General features: G+C 48.3%; 1 protein-coding gene across 3 annotated transcripts in view; it reads left to right on the top strand.

The window, feature by feature from the left end:
• Positions 1 to 21,594, top strand: part of FBXL13 (F-box and leucine rich repeat protein 13) — a 656,615-nt gene extending 635,021 nt beyond the window's left edge. For 2 of the 3 annotated variants that reach the window (XM_063926996.1, XM_063926997.1), the window contains exons 20-21: positions 10,868 to 11,031; positions 21,391 to 21,594. In XM_063926996.1, coding sequence (XP_063783066.1) covers positions 10,868 to 11,031; positions 21,391 to 21,553 — 327 coding nt within the window. In that variant the 3' untranslated portion in view covers positions 21,554 to 21,594. The remainder of the gene's footprint in view (positions 1 to 10,867; positions 11,032 to 21,390) is intronic. The other variant, XM_063926998.1, reaches the window with a different exon arrangement.
• The last annotated feature ends 803 nt before the right edge of the window (positions 21,595 to 22,397 follow it).

Here is a 22,397-nt window from a genome sequence, read left to right as displayed (position 1 = left end):
GCAGGTCCTGTCTGAGCGGCAGAGGCCATGGGTCCTCCGAGATCATTTCTTGAAGTTCTGGGTACCAAGCTCTTTTTGGCCAATCCGGAACAATGATTATAGTTATTACTCTTCTCCTTCTTATTCTCCTCAGAACCTTGGGTATGAGAGGAAGAGGAGGGAACACATAACCCGACTGGTACACCCCCGGTGTCACTAGAGCGTCCACAACTATCGCCTGAGGGTCCCTTGACCTGGTGCAATATCTTTTTAGCTTTTTATTGAGGCGGGACGCCATCATGTCCACCTGTGGTCGTTCCCACCGGTGTACAATCAGCTTGAAGACTTCTGGATGAAGTCCCCACTCTCCCGGGTGGATGTTGTGTCTGCTGAGGAAGTCTGCTTCCCAGTTTTCCACTCCCGGAATGAACACTGCTGACAGTGCTATCACGTGATTCTCCGCCCATCGAAGAATCCTTGTGGCTTCTGCCATTGCTATCCTGCTTCTTGTGCCGCCTTGTCAATTTACATGGGCGACAGCCGTGATGTTGTCTGACTGAATCAGCACCGGTTGTTTTTGAAGCAGGGATTCTGTTTTACTCAGGGCATTGTAAATGACCCCTAGTTCCAGAATATTTATATGCAAGGAAGTTTTTGTCCTTGGACGTTTTCTTCCCTGAGTGACTGCCCCCCACCCTCGGAGGCTTGGATTCGTGGTCACCAGGACCCAGTCCTGTATGCCGAATCTGCGGCCTTCACGAAGATGAGCACTCTGCAGCCACCACAGCAGAGACACCCTGGCCCTTGGTGACAGGGTGATCCACCGATGCATCTGAAGATGCGATTCGGACCACTTGTCCAAGAGATCCCACTGGAAGATCCTCGCATGGAACCTGCCAAAGGGAAACGCTTCGTAAGAGCTACCATCTTTCCCAGGATTCGCGTGCAGTGATGCACCGACACCTGTTTTGGTTGCAGGAGGTCCCTGACCAGAAATGATAATTCCTGGGCCTTCTCCTCCGGGAGAAAAACCTTCTTCTGTTCTGTGTCCAGAATCATACCCAGGAACAGCAGACGCGTCGCGGGAATCAGCTGCGACTTTGGGATATTCAGGATCCAGCCGTGCTGATGCAGCACTTCCTGAGATAGTGCTACGCTGACTAGCAACTGCTCCTTGGACCTCGCCTTTTCAGGAGATCGTCCAAGTACGGGATAATTATAACTCCCTTCTTTCTAAGGAGTATCATCATTTTGGCCATTACCTTGGTAAATACCCTCTGTGCCGTGGACAGACCAAACGGCACCGTCTGGCATTGGTAATGACAGTCCTGTACCACAAACCTGAGGTACTCCTGGTGAGGTGGGTACATGGGGACACCCTCTTCCAGGCTTGTATAACCGCCCTGGGCGATTCCATCTTGAACTTGAACTTCCTTATATAAGTGTTCAAGAATTTTAAATTCAGGATGGGTCTCACCGAACCATCTGGTTTCGGTACCACAACATTGTGAAATAGTAACCCCGCCCCTGTTGAAGGGGGGGGGGGGGGTTCCTTGATTATCACCTGCTGGAAGTACAGCTTGTGAATAGCGTCCAGTACTACCTCCCTTTCTTTGGGAGCAGCCGGCAAGGCAGATTTGAGGTAACGGCGAGGGGGAGTGGCCTCTAACTCCAGCTTGTATCCCTGAGATACCACTTGTAGAACCCAGGGATCTACCTGTGAGCGAACCCACTGGTCGCTGAAGTTCCGGAGACGCGCCCCCACCGCACCTGGCTCCGCCTGTGGAGCCCCAGCGTCATGCGGTGGACTTTAGAGGAAGCGGGAGAGGATTTTGGTTCCAGGGAACTGGCTGTCTGGTGCAGCTTTTTCCCTCTTCCCCTGCCTCTGGGCAGAAAGGAAGCGCCCCTGACCCGCTTGCCTTTTCGTGGCCGAAAGGACTGTACCTGATAATACGGTGCTTTCTTCGGCTGTGAGGAAACCTGAGGTAAAAATGTCGACTTCCCAGCTGTTGCTGTGGATACTAGGTCCGAGAGACCCTCCCCAAACAATTCCTCACTCTTATAAGGCAAAACCTCCATGTGCCATTTAGAATCAGCATCACCTGTCCACTGCCGAGTCCATAATACTCTTCTGGCAGAAATGGACATTGCATTAATTTTAGATGCCAGCCGGCAAATATCCCTCTGTGCATCTCTCATATATAAGACCACATCTTTAAAATGCTCTATGGTTAGCAAAATAGTATCCCTGTCTAGTATCCATATTATCGGACAGGGTATCGGACCAAGCTGCTGCAGCACTACATACTGAAGCAATTGCAGGTCTCAGTATAATACCTGAGTGTGTATATACAGACTTCAGGATAGCTTCCTGCTTTTTATCAGCAGGCTCCTTTAAGGCGGCCGTATCCTGAGACGGCAGTGCCACCTTTTTTGCCAAGCGTGTGAGCACCTTCTCCACCCTAGGGGACGTCTCCCAACGTAACCTGTCCTTTGGCGGGACAGGGTACGCCATCAGCAACGTTTTAGAAATTACTATTTTCTTATCGGGGGAACCCCACTTCACACACTTTATTCAATTCATCTGATGGGGGAAGAACCACTGGATGCTTTTTCTCCCCAACTATAATACCCTTTTTTGTGGTAACTGGGTTAATGTCAGAAATGTGCAACACATTTTTCATTGCCGTAATCATACAACGGATGGCCCGTGTGGATTTTACATTTGTCTCATCGTCGTCTACACTGGAGTCAGACTCCGTGTCGACATCTGTGTCTGCCATCTGAGGTAGCGTGCGTTTTTGAGCCCCTGATGGCTTTTGAGACGCCTGGGCAGGCACGAGCTGAGAAGCCGGCTGTCCCACTGCTGTACGTCATCTAGCCTTTTATGTAAAGGAGTGGACACTGTCGGTTAATACCTTCTTGCTTCTGGCTCTACAAGGGGGACGGCGGCGCGGCTCCGGGACCGGACGACCGAGGCTGGGCCTGTGTTCGATCCCTCTGGAGCTAATGGTGTCCAGTAGCCTAGAAGCCCAAGCTAGCTGCAAGCAGGTAGGTTCGCTTCTCTCCCCTAAGTCCCTCGTAGCAGTGAGTCTGTTGCCAGCAGATCTCACTGAAAATAAAAAACCTAAATATATACTTTCTTTTCTAGGAGCTCAGGAGAGCCCCTAGTGTGCAACCAGCTCGGCCGGGCACAGAATTCTAACTGAGGTCTGGAGGAGGGGCATAGAGGGAGGAGCCAGTGCACACCAGGTAGTCTTAATTCTTTCTTAGATGTGCCCAGTCTCCTTCGGAGCCCGATATTCCCCATGGTCCTTACGGAGTTCCCAGCATCCACTAGGACGTCAGAGAAATACATTTTCCAAGTGCTAGTGTAGACTGCACCAGGTCTCCCTCCAGGATTTCTCTGTAATGTGCTACATCCATTTTATCCACTATTTTCCCAGTCCATGCTACAGAGAAGCATCCCCATAAATGATGCTGCCGCCACCATGCTTTACTGTAGGGATGTAGTTTTCACTGTGATGTGCAGTGTGAGGTTTGCACCAAGCATGACTTGTGGCTGAAGAGTTCAATTTTGGTTTTATCAGACCATGGAATCTTCCTCTGCATGGTCACATCTCACATCTTTGGGCAAACTGGAACTTCATTTGGATAAAAAAAAAATGTCAAAAAGGGCTTTCTTCTTGGCACCCTCATACAATCCAGATTTACAGAGCGTGTGTGTTATTGTTGTGCTATGCATAGTTACTCTCATGTCTGTCATTTAAGACTAAATTTAAAGTTGGCCTCCCTTACTACAATTCTTATTGCCCCAACATGGCCTAACGAGGCAGGTTCAAGTTGTTCCAAAAATGTTCTATTTGTTTTTTCCCATTATGTACTTAATTGTGCTTTGGGGTATATTAAATGCTTTGGAAATACTCTTGTACCCTTTTTCCTGATTGGTACTTCGCAATGACCTTGTCCTGGTTATGCTTGCCAGGTTCATTTGTCTACATTTTGTAAACTTTGCTTGGAAATGTACTAATTTTGAGAAGTATATATATTTATATACATGTTAATAGAAGTTAAGAAAACCATTCACTGACATGTGGCATGTTCTAAAACTTTCCAATGGTCTGGTAAAAATAAGTGTGGCAACTCTAAAGTCTGCAAAAATCATAGCGAATAACTGCGATTTAAAAATAAATAAATAAATCACTGCTTGATAAATTTACTCCTAAATCAGCTACCACTTCATTCTACTTATGTGAATGTGTAGAGCAGAGTTTCCCAAACTCTGCTATTACAGTCATGATTTTGAAGATATCCATGCTTGAGGCTCAGGTGACAATAAGTACCTCAATCCTTTGCTATAACTCAAGCATGGATATCCTTAAAATCATGACTGTAATAGCAGAGTTTGGGAAATTCTGGAGTAGAGAAAGGTATCTTAGTTAAGCAGAACTGTATTTTTACTTAAATGAACAAATACAGCACTGATCAAGTTTTAATTCAGATATAATTTATAAGCTAACAAAAATGAGCAACATGTGGCTTTCTACAAAGAACTGGAGAGCCATGCCTGTCACACCGATGTAGTAATGTGTCCCTTCCTCTATATATTGTCAGCGACACAATTATCTGTGTCAAATACAATTTTATGTGACTCAGTGGCATCACCCATATCCCAACGCCCTAGGCGGCTGCCTATAAGTGCCTAATGGTAGAGCCGGCCATGATGATATATTGTAAGTAATGCATAAGCACAAAAGTCACCACAAGAAAGTATTCTTAGCCTAGACTTAATTCTGCCATCAAATCACTTAACCTTTGCAATATTTCCATTATTTTTCCAGTTTGGCTTAATTCTATTTGTGCGAATTACAAATTCTAGAAAGTTTTTAAAATTTTAGTTTAAAGGATAACTGAATTTTCAATTTTGTGTGGAACATTCTAATAACAAGCTGGTCCCCAAAGGCTATTTACCTGGGCTTTAGAGTTCAGGCCACCCAGCAGGTCCACAGACTTCTCATTCTGGTACACTCCTTTGCAGATTGTCACAGTTGGGGCAAAAAATAAATAAATAAGATTTTACTCACCGGTAAATCTATTTCTCGTAGTCCGTAGTGGATGCTGGCAACTCCGAAAGGACCATGGGGAATAGCGGCTCCGCAGGAGACTGGGCACAACTAAAGAAAGCTTTTAGGTCACCTGGTGTGCACTGGCTCCTCCCACTATGACCCTCCTCCAAGCCTCAGTTAGGACACTGTGCCCGGACGAGCTGACATAATAAGGAAGGATTTTGATTCCCGGGTAAGACTCCTACCAGCCACACCAATCACACCGTATAACTCGTGATACTATACCCAGTTTAACAGTATGAAAACAACTGAGCCTCTCAACAGATGGCTCAACAATAACCCTTTAGTTAACAATAACTATGTACAAGTATTGCAGACAATCCGCACTTGGGATGGGCGCCCAGCATCCACTACGGACTACGAGAAATAGATTTACCGGTGAGTAAAATCTTATTTTCTCTGACGTCCTAGTGGATGCTGGGAACTCCGAAAGGACCATGGGGATTATACCAAAGCTCCCAAACGGGCGGGAGAGTGCGGATGACTCTGCAGCACCGAATGAGAGAACTCAAGGTCCTCCTCAGCCAGGGTATCAAATTTGTAGAATTTTGCAAACGTGTTTGCCCCTGACCAAGTAGCAGCTCGGCAAAGTTGTAAAGCCGAGACCCCTCGGGCAGCCGCCCAAGATGAGCCCACCTTCCTTGTGGAATGGGCTTTTACTGATTTAGGATGCGGCAGTCCAGCCGCAGAATGCGCCAGCTGAATTGTGCTACAAATCCAGCGAGCAATAGTCTGCTTAGAAGCAGGAGCACCCAGTTTGGTGGGTGCATACAGGATAAATAGCGAGTCAGTTTTCCTGACTCTAGCCGTCCTGGAAACATACATTTTCAAGGCCCTGACTACGTCCAGTAACTTGGAATCCTCCAAGTCCCTAGTAGCCGCAGGCACCACAATAGGTTGGTTCAAGTGAAAAGCTGATACCACCTTAGGGAGAAACTGGGGACGAGTCCTCAATTCCGCCCTATCCATATGGAAAATCAGATAAGGGCTTTTACATGACAAAGCTGCCAATTCTGACACACGCCTGGCTGAAGCCAAGGCCAATAACATGACCACTTTCCACGTGAGATATTTTAGATCCACGGTTTTAAGTGGCTCAAACCAATGTGATTTTAAGAAACTCAACACCACGTTGAGATCCCAAGGTGCCACTGGAGGCACAAACGGGGGCTGAATATTCAGCACTCCTTTCACAAACGTCTGAACTTCAGGTAGTGAAGCTAGTTCTTTCTGGAAGAAAATCGACAGAGCCGAGATCTGTACCTTAATGGAGCCTAATTTCAGGCCCATAGTCACTCCTGCTTGTAGGAAATGCAGAAATCGACCTAGTTGAAATTCCTCTGTTGGGGCCTTTTTGGCCTCACACCAAGCAACATATTTCCGCCATATGCGGTGATAATGCTTTGCAGTTACATCTTTCCTGGCTTTAATCAGCGTAGGAATGACTTCCTCCGGAATGCCCTTTTCCTTCAGGATCCGGCGTTCAACCGCCATGCCGTCAAACGCAGCCGCGGTAAGTCTTGGAACAGACAGGGCCCCTGCTGCAGCAGGTTCTGTCTGAGCGGCAGAGGCCATGGGTCCTCTGAGATCATCTCTTGAAGTTCCGGGTACCACGCTCGTCTTGGCCAATCCGGAACCACGAGTATTGTTCTTACTCCTCGTTTTCTTATTATTCTCAGTACCCTTGGTATGCGAGGCAGAGGAGGGAACACATAAACTGACTGGTACACCCACGGTGTCACTAGAGCGTCCACAGCTATCGCCTGAGGGTCCCTTGACCTGGCGCAATATCTCCTTAGTTTTTTGTTTAGGCGGGACGCCATCATGTCCACCTGTGGCCGTTCCCATCGATTTACAATCAGCGTGAAGACTTCTGGATGAAGTCCCCACTCTCCCGGGTGGAGGTCGTGCCTGCTGAGAAAGTCTGCTTCCCAGTTGTCCACTCCCGGAATGAACACTGCTGACAGTGCTAGTACGTGATTTTCCGCCCATCGGAGAATCCTTGTGGATTCTGCCATTGCCATCCTGCTTCTTGTGCTGCCCTGTCGATTTACATGGGCGACTGCCGTGATGTTGTCTGACTGGATCAGTACCGGCTGGTGTAGAAGCAGGGATTTTGCCTGACTTAGGGCATTGTAAATGGCCCTTAGTTCCAGAATATTTATGTGTAGGGAAGTCTCCTGACTCGACCATAGTCCTTGGAAGTTTCTTCCCTGTGTGACTGCCCCCCAGCCTCGAAGGCTGGCATCCGTGGTCACCAGGACCCAGTCCTGTATGCCGAATCTGCGGCCCTCTAGAAGATGAGCACTCTGCAGCCACCACAGCAGAGACACCCTGGTTCTTGGAGACAGGGTTATTAGGCGATGCATCTGAAGATGCGATCCGGACCATTGGTCCAACAGGTCCCACTGAAAGATTCTGGCATGGAACCTGCCGAAAGGAATTGCTTCGTAAGAAGCCACCATCTTTCCCAGGACCCGCGTGCAGTGATGCACTGATACCTGTTTTGGTTTCAGGAGGTCTCTGACTAGAGATGACAGCTCCTTGGCTTTCTCCTCCGGGAGAAACACTTTTTTCTGGACTGTATCCAGAATCATACCCAAGAACAGTAGACGTGTCGTCGGAACCAGCTGTGATTTTGGAATATTCAGAATCCAACCGTGCTGGTGTAGCACCTCCTGAGATAGTGCTACTCCCACCAACAACTGCTCCTTGGACCTCGCCTTTATTAGGAGATCGTCCAAGTACGGGATAATTAAAACTCCCTTTTTTCGAAGGAGTATCATCATTTCCGCCATTACCTTGGTAAACACCCTCGGTGCCGTGGAGAGTCCAAACGGCAGCGTCTGGAATTGGTAATGGCAATCCTGTACCACAAATCTGAGGTACTCCTGGTGAGGATAGTAAATGGGGACATGCAGGGAAGCATCCTTGATGTCCAGGGATACCATGTAATCCCCCTCGTCCAGGCTTGCAATAACCGCCCTGAACGATTCCATCTTGAACTTGAATTTTTTTATGTATGTGTTCAAGGATTTCAAATTTAAAATGGGTCTCACCGAACCGTCCGGTTTCGGTACCACAAACAGTGTGGAATAGTAACCCCGTCCTTGTTGAAGTAGGGGCACCTTGATTATCACCTGCTGGGAATACAGCTTGTGAATTGCCGCTAGCACAGCCTCCCTGTCTGAAGGAGTAATCGGCAAGGCGGATTTTAGGAACCGGTGGGGTGGAGACGCCTCGAATTCCAGTTTGTACCCCTGAGATACTATTTGCAGGATCCAGGGATCCACCTGTGAGCGAGCCCACTGATCGCTGAAATTTTTGAGGCGGCCCCCCACCATACCTGGCTCCGCCTGTGGAGCCCCACCGTCATGCGGCGGACTTGGAAGAAGCGGGGGAGGAATTTTGCTCCTGGGAACCTGCTGTTTGATGCAGCCTTTTTCCCCTACCTCTGCCTCTGGACAGAAAGGACCCGCCTTTTCCACGCCTGTTTTTCTGAGTCCGAAAGGACTGTACCTGATAAAACGGCGCCTTTTTAGGCTGTGAGGGAACATGGGGTAAAAATGCTGACTTCCCAGCAGTTGCTGTGGAAACTAGGTCCGAGAGACCATCCCCAAATAACTCCTCACCCTTATAAGGCAAAACTTCCATGTGCCTTTTTGAATCTGCATCCCCTGTCCACTGGCGAGTCCATAAGCCTCTCCTAGCAGAAATGGACAATGCACTTATTTTAGATGCCAGCCGGCAGATCTCCCTCTGTGCATCTCTCATGTATAAGACTGAGTCTTTTATATGCTCTATGGTTAGCAGAATAGTGTCCCTGTCTAGGGTGTCAATATTTTCTGACAGGGAATCTGACCACGCAGCGGCAGCACTGCACATCCATGCTGACGCAATAGCTGGTCTAAGTATAATGCCTGAGTGTGTATATACAGACTTCAGGATCGCCTCCTGCTTTCTATCAGCAGGTTCCTTGAGGGCGGCCGTATCCGGAGACGGTAGTGCCACCTTTTTAGACAAACGTGTGAGCGCTTTATCCACCCTAGGGGGTGTCTCCCAACGTGACCTATCCTCTGGCGGGAAAGGGAACGTCATTAGTAACTTCTTAGAGATTACCAATCTTTTATCAGGGAAAGCCCACGCTTCTTCACACACTTCATTTAATTCTTCTGATGGGGGAAAAACTACGGGTAGTTTTTTCTCCCCAAACATAATACCCTTTTTAGTGGTACCTGGGTTTATATCAGAAATTTGTAACACCTCTTTCATTGCTTCAATCATGCAACGAATGGCCTTAGTGGACATTAGACTAGACTCATCGTCGTCGACACTGGTGTCAGTATCCGTGTCGACATCCGCGTCTGCCATCTGAGGTAGCGGGCGTTTTAGAGCCCCCGATGGCCTTTGAGACGCCTGGACAGGCACGAGCTGAGAAGCCGGCTGTCCCGCATTTGGCATGTCGTCAAATTTTTTGTGTAAGGAGTCGACACGTGCACGCAATTCCTTCCATAAGTCCATCCACTCAGGTGTCTGCCCCGCAGGGGGTGACATCCCTTCTATAGGCATCTGCTCCGCCTCCACATCATTACCCTCATCAAACATGTCGACACAGCCGTACCGACACACCGCACACACACAGGGAATGCTCTAACAGAGGACAGGACCCACAAAAGCCCTTTGGGGAGACAGAGTGAGAGTATGCCAGCACACACCAGAGAGCTATATAATGCAGGGACTAACTGAATTATGTCCCCTATAGCTGCTGTTATATATACTGCGCCTAATTTTAGTGCCCCCCTCTCTTTTTTACCCTTTTCTGTAGTGTAGACTGCAGGGGAGAGCCAGGGAGCTTCCTTCCAGCGGAGCTGTGAGGGAGAAATGGCGCCAGTGTGCTGAAGGAGATAGCTCCGCCCCTTTTCCGCGGACTTTCCCCCCGCTTTTTTATGGATTCTGGCAGGGGTAATTATCACATATATAGCCTCTGGGGCTATATATTGTGGTATTTTTGCCAGCCAAGGTGTTTTTATTGCTGCTCAGGGCGCCCCCCCCCCCCCCCTAGCGCCCTGCACCCTCAGTGACCGGAGTGTGAAGTGTGTATGAGGAGCAATGGCGCACAGCTGCAGTGCTGTGCGCTACCTTGGTGAAGACTGATGTCTTCTGCCGCCGATTTTCCGGACCTCTTCTTGCTTCTGGCTCTGTAAGGGGGACGGCGGCGCGGCTCCGGGACCGAACACCAAGGCCAGTTCCATGCGGTCGATCCCTCTGGAGCTAATGGTGTCCAGTAGCCTAAGAAGCCCAAGCTAGCTGCAAGCAGGTAGGTTCGCTTCTTCTCCCCTTAGTCCCTCGCTGCAGTGAGCCTGTTGCCAGCAGGTCTCACTGTAAAATAAAAAACCTAATTATATACTTTCTTTTTAGAAGCTCAGGAGAGCCCCTAGTGTGCATCCAACCTCGGCCGGGCACAAAATCTAACTGAGGCTTGGAGGAGGGTCATAGTGGGAGGAGCCAGTGCACACCAGGTGACCTAAAAGCTTTCTTTAGCTGTGCCCAGTCTCCTGCGGAGCCGCTATTCCCCATGGTCCTTTCGGAGTTCCCAGCATCCACTAGGACGTCAGAGAAAAAAATGTAACAGGCAGGACCAGCAGCAACAGATGTGTGGAAGATTTAGGTGGTAGCTGGACCCAGCTTGTACTTAGAATATTCCACCCATCATAGAGCATAGTACAAAATACAGTAGTGATTAATAACTTTATCGTACACAGATTACAGACATCAGTATCCAGTATCTCTCCAGGGGCTGCCGTTACCTGCATATTATGGATATCTCTGGTTGTATCCATCTTAGTGACAAGGCACTGAAGTATTTACAAAAAGGTTGCAGACAACTCCGTACAATAAGAATGTTCTACTGTAAAAGTATTACCAAGTAAGATCTGCCAAGAATGACTTCCTGAAATATACTCACAAATTGTTAAAATATCTCTCTTTATAAAATCAATCTATATCTATCTTTCTGCAGCGGGGTACACAGTGTTCCACAGGGAATACATTGGGGGTGTAGCGATGGATCTTGATCCAGAGGCACCAACAGGCTAAAGCTTTAGACTGTCACAGAATGCATTGCGGGGCCTCCTCCATAACCCCGCCTCCAGGCACTGTGAGCTCAGTTTTAGAGTTGGTGCCTGCATGAAGCCCTGAAAAAGCTTTTTAGAAGACTTCAAGGGCTGCAGCACTTCATATGTCCGTGTGACATAGTATGCTGCAGCTCCATCACCTCCCCAGCGGCGTCGCATACTCCCACTGGCTCTGTTCCCTGGTACTTGCGGCAGAGGCGCTCCGGTTTCTAGGCACACCACCGCAGACGCTCTCCTGGATCGTGTAGCTGCTACTAAGGGAGAAGGTAAGAGGGTCCCCCAGGCGGGACCCACCATTAAATCGCGTTCCCGTCACGGTTTAAAGAGACGAACCGCGACACTGGCGTGGACACTGTGACAGAGCAGTGACCCCACTATATCCACCAGGGCATGGGAGCACAGGTCAGATGGTAAATATCCACTTTAAAAAAAGGCTCCATAGTACCCGGTGGTGAAGACCAGCATTGTGGAAAAGGCGCTTGACCTGTAGCCCCTCCCCCAGCTCCGGGCGCCATCTACTGCTGGTGTTCCCGCCCTGGAGCCTCCTCACACTCTCCCTCACTCCCTGACTGAGACTCTGGGACTGCAGGGCAAGGTCTCCTCTGTAAATCCGCCTCATTCATCAGCGCTATCATTTTACAGACACTTAAGTATTCTACATGTCATTCTAAGACAGTGTTAGTTAAGAACAAGTGTACCTCTACCAGAATATATTGTACAAGTATTCTGATATATACATCCGGTCTCGGACCGCGCATTGTTATATATAATATATATATTTACTAATCCAGTGCAGTTTTATTGTCTGACTAAAATAATTGTCTGCATTGTCACTGTGTGTGCCTGTATCTGCTGTGTGGATTTCACTTTCCGTGTATCCCAGGTGTAGCTACAGTATCACTGTATTCTGTACCCTAGGGGACTAGGTGCGTCAGGGTCTAATATATAGTGCTGCGCAGTATTTACAGTTAAGTGTATTCTACTGTGTATTCCAGTCACCTCATACCACATTTATTCTCTATGTCCTGTATATACTGTCACATAAATAGGGGATTTATTTTCAGGTACTGTATTTGTCTGGCTATATCGTACTCTTACGCTCTAGGGTTACATTCACTATAATGTCTACCACGAAGACCTGGAAATCCACAGACGCTCCTGCATCATGCAGCGCATGGGCCAAGGATTTAACTGATGGGGAAGTTTTGAAGGATGGTCTATGTAATATGTGTCATACATCTCCCAGTCAGCCTGCTGCTCCGGTAGCCAATCAGGAGCCACCTTGGGCAGCGTTCTCTACTATGCTTAATATGCTTGTGACACGTGACCTCCTGTGCCATTGCAGCCACATATTGTCCCTGTAGCTAATCCGCCCTGGGTGGATGCTCTGTCTACCCAGATACAACAATTGAATCAATCTTTAGTTAGGCAAAAACCTACCCCACGTCCCTCTGGGGTCATCTAAGCGGGCCGCTTCCTCCTCATAATCCACTAATACCTCAGATGATACTTCTGATGAGGATGGGGAGTATACTGATCTGTCAGACACTGATACAGTTGCTTCTGACGAGGAATCTACAACTCAGGTTGATGTTCCTGACCTAGTGGAGGCTATTAAGCAGATTCTACAAATCGATGATGTAAATCCCACTACTGCGTCTAAGAAACCTGATAAGTTTAAACATCAGAAGGTAGGTTAATGTAGTCTTACCCCATTCTGACCATTTAGTAGACATACGTCAGGGACCCTGGTCTTCTCCAGGAAATAAATTCTCTGTCTATAAAGACGTTAGCTCGTTATCCTCTCCCTGCTGAGTTGTGTAACAAGTGGGGAAATTAACCACTGGAGGATTCAAATGTCACCCGTCTTGTGGTGTCATCTACTCTGCCTGTCACCTCACTGAAGGAACCGACAGATAAGAGTGTGGAGGGATGCCTGAAGTCTATTTACTCCCTTACAGATGCTGTACATAGGCCCTCATTCCGAGTTGTTCGCTCGCTAGCTGCTTTTAGCAGCACTGCACACGCTAAGCCGCAGCCCTCTGGGAGTGTATCTTAGCTTAGCAGAATTGCGAACGAAAGATTCGCAGAATTGCGAATAGAAATTTCTTAGCAGTTTCTGAGTAGCTCCAGACTTACTCAGCCATTGCGATCAGTTCAGTCAGTTTCGGCAAGTTTCCGCCCAGAAACACCCACTTCCTGTCAATCACAGTACGATCACCAGAACGATGAAAAATCCTCGTTATGCCGTGAGTAAAATACCTAACTTTTGTGTAAAATAACTAAGCGCATGCGCAGTAAGCGACTAATCGCAATATAGCGAAAATCGGCAACGAGCGAACAACTCAGAATGACCCCCATAGAACCACTATTGCAGCCTCCTGGGCCGCAAAAGGAATTGAAGCATGGGTTCAGGCAATAGAGGATGAGCTGCCTCAGGATATATCTGACACTGCCAGACAATATCGGTCTCATATTACCACCGCCTCCCAATATATTTATGAGGCAGGTGTAATGGCGGCCAAGGCGTCGACTAAGTCCATCCTGGCTCGCCGAATACTGTGGTTGAGGTCATGGAAGGTGGACCTGGACTCCAAAAAGACCTTGGAGGTACTTCCTTTTCAGGGAAACATCCTATTTGGGGAAGATCTGAATAAGAATGTGACTGACTTAGCGGCTACTAAGACTGCATTTCTCCCGAATACTAATCCTACTGCACAGAAAGCAAAGAGTACCAACTTTTCGTTCCTTTCGACCTCAAGGGAAAGCATAGGTCAGACATACCCAAGACAAGCTTGTGCTCCCAAAACCACTAAGCCCAAATCAAAAGAATCCTGGGCCGCCAGTCAGCCTGCTTCCAAACAAGACAAGCCTGCTGCATGACGGGGTGAGCCTCCCCCTGGGGGATCCCAGTGTGGGAGGCCGACTTCTGCAGTTCACCCAGGTCTGATTAAAGACCACTTCAGACGCATGGGTGCGAGAAAGCGTCTCTCACTGGTATGCAGTTCTGCACGACGGTTATTCGGACCCGTTGAAGGCGCAAGCTCTACACCTGGTTGTGTGTTCTCTCCTGGATACAGGAGTGGTAGTGCCGGTACCACTGTCCAAGTGAGGCGGAGGATACTACTCGACCCTGTTTCTGGTCTCAAAACCCAATGGGTCTTTCCGGCCTATACTCAACCTCAAATCACTGAACAAATTTGTGAGTGTGTCCAAGTTCCGTATGGAAACGCTGCGCTCGATTGTACTGGCCATGGAACCCGGAGATTATATGGCATCCCTGGATATACAAGATGCGTATCTGCAGATACCTATTGCAATATCGCATCAGCAATATCTGCGGTTTGCTATTGGCAACCTTCAGCCTCCCTACGTCCCTCCTATGGCTCCATGGGATTTGTCTGTTGTCCTGAAGGCCCTGCAAAAGTCTCTATTTGACCCTCTTGAGTCAGTCGACCTTAAATGGCTCACAGGTGGCCATTGCCTCTGCTAGAAGGGTGTCAGACTTAAGCACTTTGTCCTGTTGTCCACCCTTTTTGATATTTCATTGTGACCGAGCAGTTCTTAGAACTCGCCCTAGTTATTTACCTAAGGTGGTGTCATCTTTTCACCATAATCAAGAGAATGTGTCCTGGCCTCCATCTCTTCTGAATTGTCCTCCAAAGAACGGTCTTTGGATGTGGTACGGGCTCTCCGTATATATGTGGAGAGGACTGCCTCTATCAGGAGGTCAGATACTCTCTCTGTACTGTTTGATTTCCAAACACGTGGCTGGCCTGCGAATAAGCAAACCTTGGCCAGATGGATTAGAATGGTGATTGCACAAGCTTATGCGCAGGCTGGACTCCCAGCTCCTGCTGCTATTAAAGCCCATTCTACTCGGTCTGTTGGACCCTCTTTGGCGTCCAATCGTGGCGCGTCCGCAAAACAATTGTGCAAGGTGGCTACGTGGTCCTTAGTGAACACGTTTATAAGGTTCTATGCCTTTGATACTTCTGCCTCCCAGGATGCTTCCTTTGGACGCCGGGTTCTCATACCCGCTAGGGTGCGTCCCCTCCCTTGAGGAACTGCTTTAGGACAGTGTACCCCACTGCAGAAAAGGAGATTTATGGTAGACTTAAAATAGGATTGTAATACCTACCAGTAAATCCTTTTCTCTTAGTCCATAGAGGATGCTGGGGACACCATTAGAACCATGGGGTATAGACGGGATCTGGAGGAGACATGGACACTAAGACTTTGAAAGGGTGTGAACTGCCTCCTCCCTCTATGCCCCACCTCCAGACTCCAGTTACAGGAACTGTGTCCAGGGAGACGGACATTTCGAGGAAAGGATTTATTGTTAAACTAAGGTGATATTCATACCAGCTCACACCTCAAGCATGCCGCACAACATGGCATTCAACAGAACACAGGCCAACGGCATGAACAATTTGCATCAACATGCTGACAATAAACGTAACACAACTTATGTGTAATCAGAACTATTAACTGCAGATACAGTACGCACTGGGACGGGCGCCCAGCATCCTCTACGGACTAAGAGAAAAGGATTTACCGGTAGGTATTAAAATACTATTTTCTCATACGTCCTAGGGGATGCTGGGGACACCATTAGAACCATGGGGTTATACCAAAGCTCTAGAACGTGCGGGAGTGTGTGGACGACTCTGCAGCACCGATTGACCGAACTTAAGGTCTTCATCGGCCAAGGTGTCAAACTTGTAGAACTTTGCAAAAGTGTTTGACCCCGACCAAGTAGCTACTCTGCAAAGTTGTAATGCCGAGACTCCCCGGGCAGCTGCCCAGGATGAGCCCACCTTTCTAGTGGAATGGGCCTTCACTGATTCCGGTAATGGTAATCCAGCCGTGGAATAGGCCTGCTGAATCGTGTTACAGATCCAGCGCCCAATGGTCTGCTTGGAAGCAGGACACCCAACCTTGTTGGGAGCATACAGGACAAACAGAGCCTCTGTTTTCCTAATCTGAGCCATTCTGGCGACATAAATCTTCAAAGCTCTGACCACATCCAGAGATTTTGACTCAACGAAGGCATCAGTAGCCACAGGAACCACGATAGGTTGGTTTATGTGGAAAGAGGAAACCACCTTCAGTAAAACAGCTCTATCTTCATGGAAGATCAAATAAGGGCTCTTGTGAGACAAGGCCGCTAACTCAGACACCCGCCTTGCAGATGCCAAGGCCAACAGGATGACCACTTTCCAAGTGAGGAATTTCAACTCCATCTTCCGTAAAGTTTCAAACCAATGTGCTTGAAGGAACTGCAACACCACATTAAGATCCCATGGTGCCACTGGAGGCACAAATGGGGGTTGGATGTGTAATACGCCTTTCACGAAAGTCTGAACTTCTGGAAGGGAGGCCAATTGTTTCTGAAAGAAAACCGATAAGGCTGAAATCTGAACCTTAATTGAGCCCAATTTTAGGCCCGCATCCACACCTGCTTGTAGAAAATGGAGAAACTCTTCCGTAGAAGCCTTCTTGGATTCACACCAAGAAACATATTTCCTCCAAATACGGTGGTAATGTATGGACGTTACCCCTTTCCTAGCCTGAATAAGTGTGGGAATGACTTCACTGGGAATACCCTTACGAGCTAGGATTTTGCGTTCAACCGCCACGCCGTCAAACGTAGCCGCGGTAAGTCCTGATACACGCACGGCCCCTGTTGTAACAGGTCCTCGCACAGAGGAAGAGGCCAGGGATCTCCGATGAGTAATTCCTGAAGATCTGGATACCAAGCCCTCCTTGGCCAGTCTGGAACAATGAGGTACGCTCGGACCTTTGTTCTTCTTATGATCTTTAGAACTTTTGGAATGAGAGGAAGTGGAGGGAACACATACACCGACTGAAACACCCACGGTGTCACCAGAGCATCCACTGCAATCGCTTGAGGGTCCCTTGACCAAATATCTCTGAAGCTTCTTGTTGAGACGAGAAGCCATCATGTCCACTTGAGGAACTCCCCAACGACCTGTCACCTCTGCGAAGACTTCATGGTGGAGTCCCCACTCTCCTGGATGGAGATCGTGTCTGCTGAGGAAGTCTGCTTCCCAGTTGTCCACTCCTGGAATGAAAATAGCTGTCAGAGCGCTTGTATGGTTTTCCGCCCAACGGAAAATTCTTGTGGCTTCTGCCATTGCCGCTCTGCTTTTCGTTCCGCCCTGACTGTTTATGTACGCTACTGCTGTTACATTGTCCGAATGGATCAGTCCAGGCAGATCTCGAAGAAGATGTCCTGCTTGCAGAAGGCCGTTGTAAATGGCCCTTAACTCCAGAACGTTTATGTGGAGACAAGTTTCCTGATTTGACCATCTTCCTTGGAAGTTTTCTCCCCTTGTAACTGCCCTCCAGCTTTTGAGGCTTGCATCCGTGGTCACTAGGATCCAGTCCTGTATCCCGAACCTGCGCCCCTCTAGGAGGTGAGAGCTGTGCAGCCACCACAGGAGTGATACCCTGGTCTTGGAAGACAGAATTATCCTCTGTTGCAGGTGTAGATGGGACCCGGACCACTTGTCCAACAGGTCCCACTGGATCACCCTGGCATGGAACCTGCCAAACTGAATGGCCCCGTAGGCCGCAACCATCTTCCCCAGCAACCGAATGCATTGATGGATTGACACTCTTGCTGGTTTCAAGATTTGTTTGACCAGACTCTGAAGTTCCATAGCCTTTCCCACAGGAAGAAAGACTCTCTGTAGTTCTGTGTCCAATATCATTCCCAAAAACGACAACCGCGTCGTCGGAATCAACTGTGATTTTAGCAAGTTTAGGAGCCAACCATGTTGTTGAAGAACTGTCATAGAGAGTGCAACGTTTCGGACCAACTGGTCCCTGGATCTCGCCTTTATCAGGAGATCGCCCAAGTATGGGATAATTGTGACTCCTTGCTTGCGAAGGAGAACCATCATCTCCGCCATCACTTTTGTGAAAATCCTCGGAGCCGTGGATAGACCAAACGGCAACGTTTGAAATTGGTAATGACAATCCTGAATTGCAAATCTCAGGTAAGCCTGATGCGGAGGATAAATGGGAACATGTAAATAGGCAACTTTTATGTCCACCGCCACCATAAAATCCCCTTCCTCCAGACTGGAGATCACTGCTCGGAGGGACTCCATCTTGAATTTGAAACTCTTTAGGTAGAAATTCAGGGATTTCAGGTTTAGGATTGGTCTGATCGAGCCATCCGGCTTCGGGACCACAAACAGGCTTGAATAAAAACCTTTTCCCTGTTGACTGGGAGAAAAGCTGGTAAGGCCGATTTGAAAAACCGACGAGGGTGGACGTCTTGAAACTCCAGCTTGTACCCTTGGGATACTATTTGTAAAATCCAAGGATTTAGGTTCAAACAAACCCAAAACTGACTGAAGAGTTTTAGACGGGCCCCCACCGGTGCGGACTCCCGCACAGGAGCCCCAACGTCATGCGGTGGAATTGGCAGAAGCCTGGGAGGACTTCTGCTCCTGGGAGCCTGACAAGGCTGCAGATCGTTTACCTCTTCCCCTAGTAGCAAGGAAGGAAGAACCTTGGCCCTTTCTGAATTTATTGGGCCGAAAGGACTGCATCTGATAATGGTGCGCTTTCTTTTGTTGTGGAGGAACAAAAGGTAAAAAGGATGACTTACCCGCGGTAGCCGTAGATATCAAGTCATCAAGACCGTCTCCAAATAAGGCCTTACCTTTATATGGTAGAGATTCCATACTTTTCTTGGAGTCAGCATCAACATTCCATTGGTGAATCCACAACACACGCCTAGCTGAGACAGCCATGGCATTGGCCTTTGATCCCAAAAGACCAATCTCTCTTGCAGCTTCCTTAAGGTATGCTGCAGCGTCCTTGATATAACCCAGCGTCAAGAGGATGCCATCCCTATCTAGGGTATCTATATCAGATGACAAGTTATCTGCCCACTTTTCGATAGCACTACTTACCCACGCAGACGCAATGACAGGTCGGAGTAGTGTACCCGTGGTCACATAAATGGACTTCAACGTAGTTTCTTGTTTACGATCCGCAGGATCCTTAAGGGCCACCGTGTCAGGTGACGGGAAAGCCACCTTTTTAGACAAACGAGACAAGGCCTTGTCCACGGTGGGGGGTGACTCCCACTTTTCCCTATCCGTAGAGGGAAACGGATAAGCTGCCATAATTCTTTTGGGAATCTGAAACTTTCTGTCAGGACCTTCCCAAACTTTTTCAAATAGCGTGTTCAGTTCATGAGAGGGAGGAAACGTTATCTCAGGTTTCCTTTCTTTTTACATACATAGCCTTTTATCAGGGATAGCTGGGTCCTCAGTGATATGTAATACATCTTTAACCGCCACAATCATGTACTGAATGCTTTTAGCCAATTTTGGGTCTAACCTGGAATCGCTATAGTTGACACTGGAATCAGATGCCGTGTCGGTATCAGTGTCTGCCAACTGGGCCAACATACGTTTTTGTGACCCTGAGGGGACCTGATTTTGGAATAACATATCTTCCACAGATTTCTTCCATGCCTGGGTCTGCGACTCAGACTTATCTAGCCTCTTACTAATAAGAGCCACATTAGCATTCAAAGCGTTCAACACATTTACCCTATCAGGTGTCGGCGGTGCCGACAGGATCACCCCCGCAGCCTTCTGTGTCCCTAATACAGCCTCCTCCTGGGAAGAGCCTTCAGCCTCAGACATGTCGACACACGTGCACCAACACCCACAGACACATCGGGCATATAGGGGACAGACCCACAGTAAAGTCTGTCAGAGAGAGACAGAGGGGATTTGCCAGCTCACAACCCTGCGCTGAGAAAACGGGTCCGAAAGCGCCAAGACAATGCCTCAGACCTACAGCGCTTTTATCACATATATATATATTGCACCAATTATATGCCTCCCCCCTCCGTTTTGCACCCCTGGTACTTGTCAGTGAGGAGGACCAGCGTCTCTGCAGCTTGGAGAGGAAATGGCGCCATGAGGAAGAAGCTCCGCCCCCTTAATGGCATGCTTCTATCCTGCTTTTCTTAATATTTATACTGGCAGGGGTTGGGACAGTGCCGCGGCACTAATGTCCCCTCTTGCCAGTGGGCTTAATGAAAATGTTATTTCAGCTCCCCCCCTGCAGTGCTGTGTAAGTGGGAGCTTGGCGCGTAGCGTCTGCCTGCTGTGCGGTACCTCAGAAAATGCCGTCACTGAAGTTGAAGTCTTCTTTTCTTCAGTTACTCACCTGTCTTCTGACTTCTGGCTCTGAAAGGGGGTGACGGCAGGCTGTGGGAGCGAGCATCTGAGCGTACCCAGCTATCAAACCCTCAGGAGCTAATGGTGTCCTGTAGCCAGAAGCAGAGCCCTTGAACTCACTGGAAGTGGGTCATACTTCTCTCCCCTAAGTCCCACGAAGCAGGGAGACTGTTGCCAGCAGCCTCCCTGAACATAAAAAACCTAACAAAAAAGTATTTTCAGAGAAACTCAGTAGAGCTCCCTGTAGTGCATCCAGTCTCACTGGGCACAATTCTAAAACTGGAGCCTGGAGGAGGGGCATAGAGGGAGGAGCCAGTTCACACCCTTTCAAAGTCTTAAAGTGCCCATGTGTCCTGCGGATCCCGTCTATACCCCATGGTTCTAATGGTGTCCCCAGCATCCTCTAGGACGTATGAGTAATCTCTTTCCGCAAGGTACACTGGATTCCACAGGGCGCCCACCCTGACGCACTTAGCTTCTTTGGGTTTGTATGGCATTAGCCGCTAGTCCCTTCTCCTGTCGTGAGAACGTGGTTCTATGTGACTAACATCTGCCTTCTCTTTTTACCTGCTTCTGCATTGGACTGGTTAACAAAACTGAGCGCTCAGTGCCTGAAGGAGGGGTTATAGAGGAGGCCCCGCAATGCATTCTGGGACAGTCGAAAGCTTTAGCCTGTTGGTGCCTCTAGATTAAGATCCATCTCTACACCCCTGATGTATTCCCTGTGGAACCCAGTGTACCTCGCAGAAAGAGATTTAACCATGGTAAGTCTACCATAATATCTCCTTTTATGGAATAACATCGAGTGTCATAAACAGTGAAGAAGTTTCCTGATGAAGACAACATAAAAATAGAAGTAGAGTAACACAATCACAAAAAGTTTGCGTAAACAAAAATTCTTTTCCACAGGGCACTTGTCTTGAAAGTTGAATACAAGTATGAAACACTGGAATACAGTACAGATGATCCTCCACCCTGGTTTGGATATGACCGTCACGGTAACGTACTGAATGGTGTGTCACATCCAGGGGAGACTGAAGAGGAAACAGCTGATGAGCCAATGGATGGCTAGCAGACAGTTCTGTATTAAGCCATGACTTTTTTTCTGAGATGGGAAAAATAAGAATTTACTTACCGATAATTCTATTTCTCATAGTCCGTAGTGGATGCTGGGGACTCCGTAAGGACCATGGGGAATAGCGGCTCCGCAGGAGACTGGGCACATCTAAAGAAAGCTTTAGGACTATCTGGTGTGCACTGGCTCCTCCCCCTATGACCCTCCTCCAAGCCTCAGTTAGGATACTGTGCCCGGACGAGCGTACACAATAAGGAAGGATTTTGAATCCCGGGTAAGACTCATACCAGCCACACCAATCACACCGTATAACCTGTGATCTGAACCCAGTTAACAGCATGATAACAGAGGAGCCTCTGAAAGATGGCTCACAACAATAATAACCCGATTTTTGTAACAATAACTATGTACAAGTATTGCAGACAATCCGCACTTGGGATGGGCGCCCAGCATCCACTACGGACTATGAGAAATAGAATTATCGGTAAGTAAATTCTTATTTTCTCTAACGTCCTAAGTGGATGCTGGGGACTCCGTAAGGACCATGGGGATTATACCAAAGCTCCCAAACGGGCGGGAGAGTGCGGATGACTCTGCAGCACCAAATGAGAGAACTCCAGGTCCTCCTCAGCCAGGATATCAATTTTGTAGAATTTTACAAACGTATTTGCTCCTGACCAAGTAGCTGCTCGGCAAAGTTGTAAAGCCGAGACCCCTCGGGCAGCCGCCCAAGATGAGCCCACCTTCCTTGTGGAGTGGGCATTTACAGATTTTTGGCTGTGGCAGGCCTGCCACAGAATGTGCAAGCTGAATTGTACTACAAATCCAACGAGCAATAGTC

Source organism: Pseudophryne corroboree, chromosome 6 (genome assembly GCF_028390025.1).
Source record: "Pseudophryne corroboree isolate aPseCor3 chromosome 6, aPseCor3.hap2, whole genome shotgun sequence".
NCBI classification, from domain to species: Eukaryota; Metazoa; Chordata; class Amphibia; order Anura; family Myobatrachidae; genus Pseudophryne; species Pseudophryne corroboree.
This window is presented reverse-complemented; position numbering and strand designations above follow the sequence as displayed.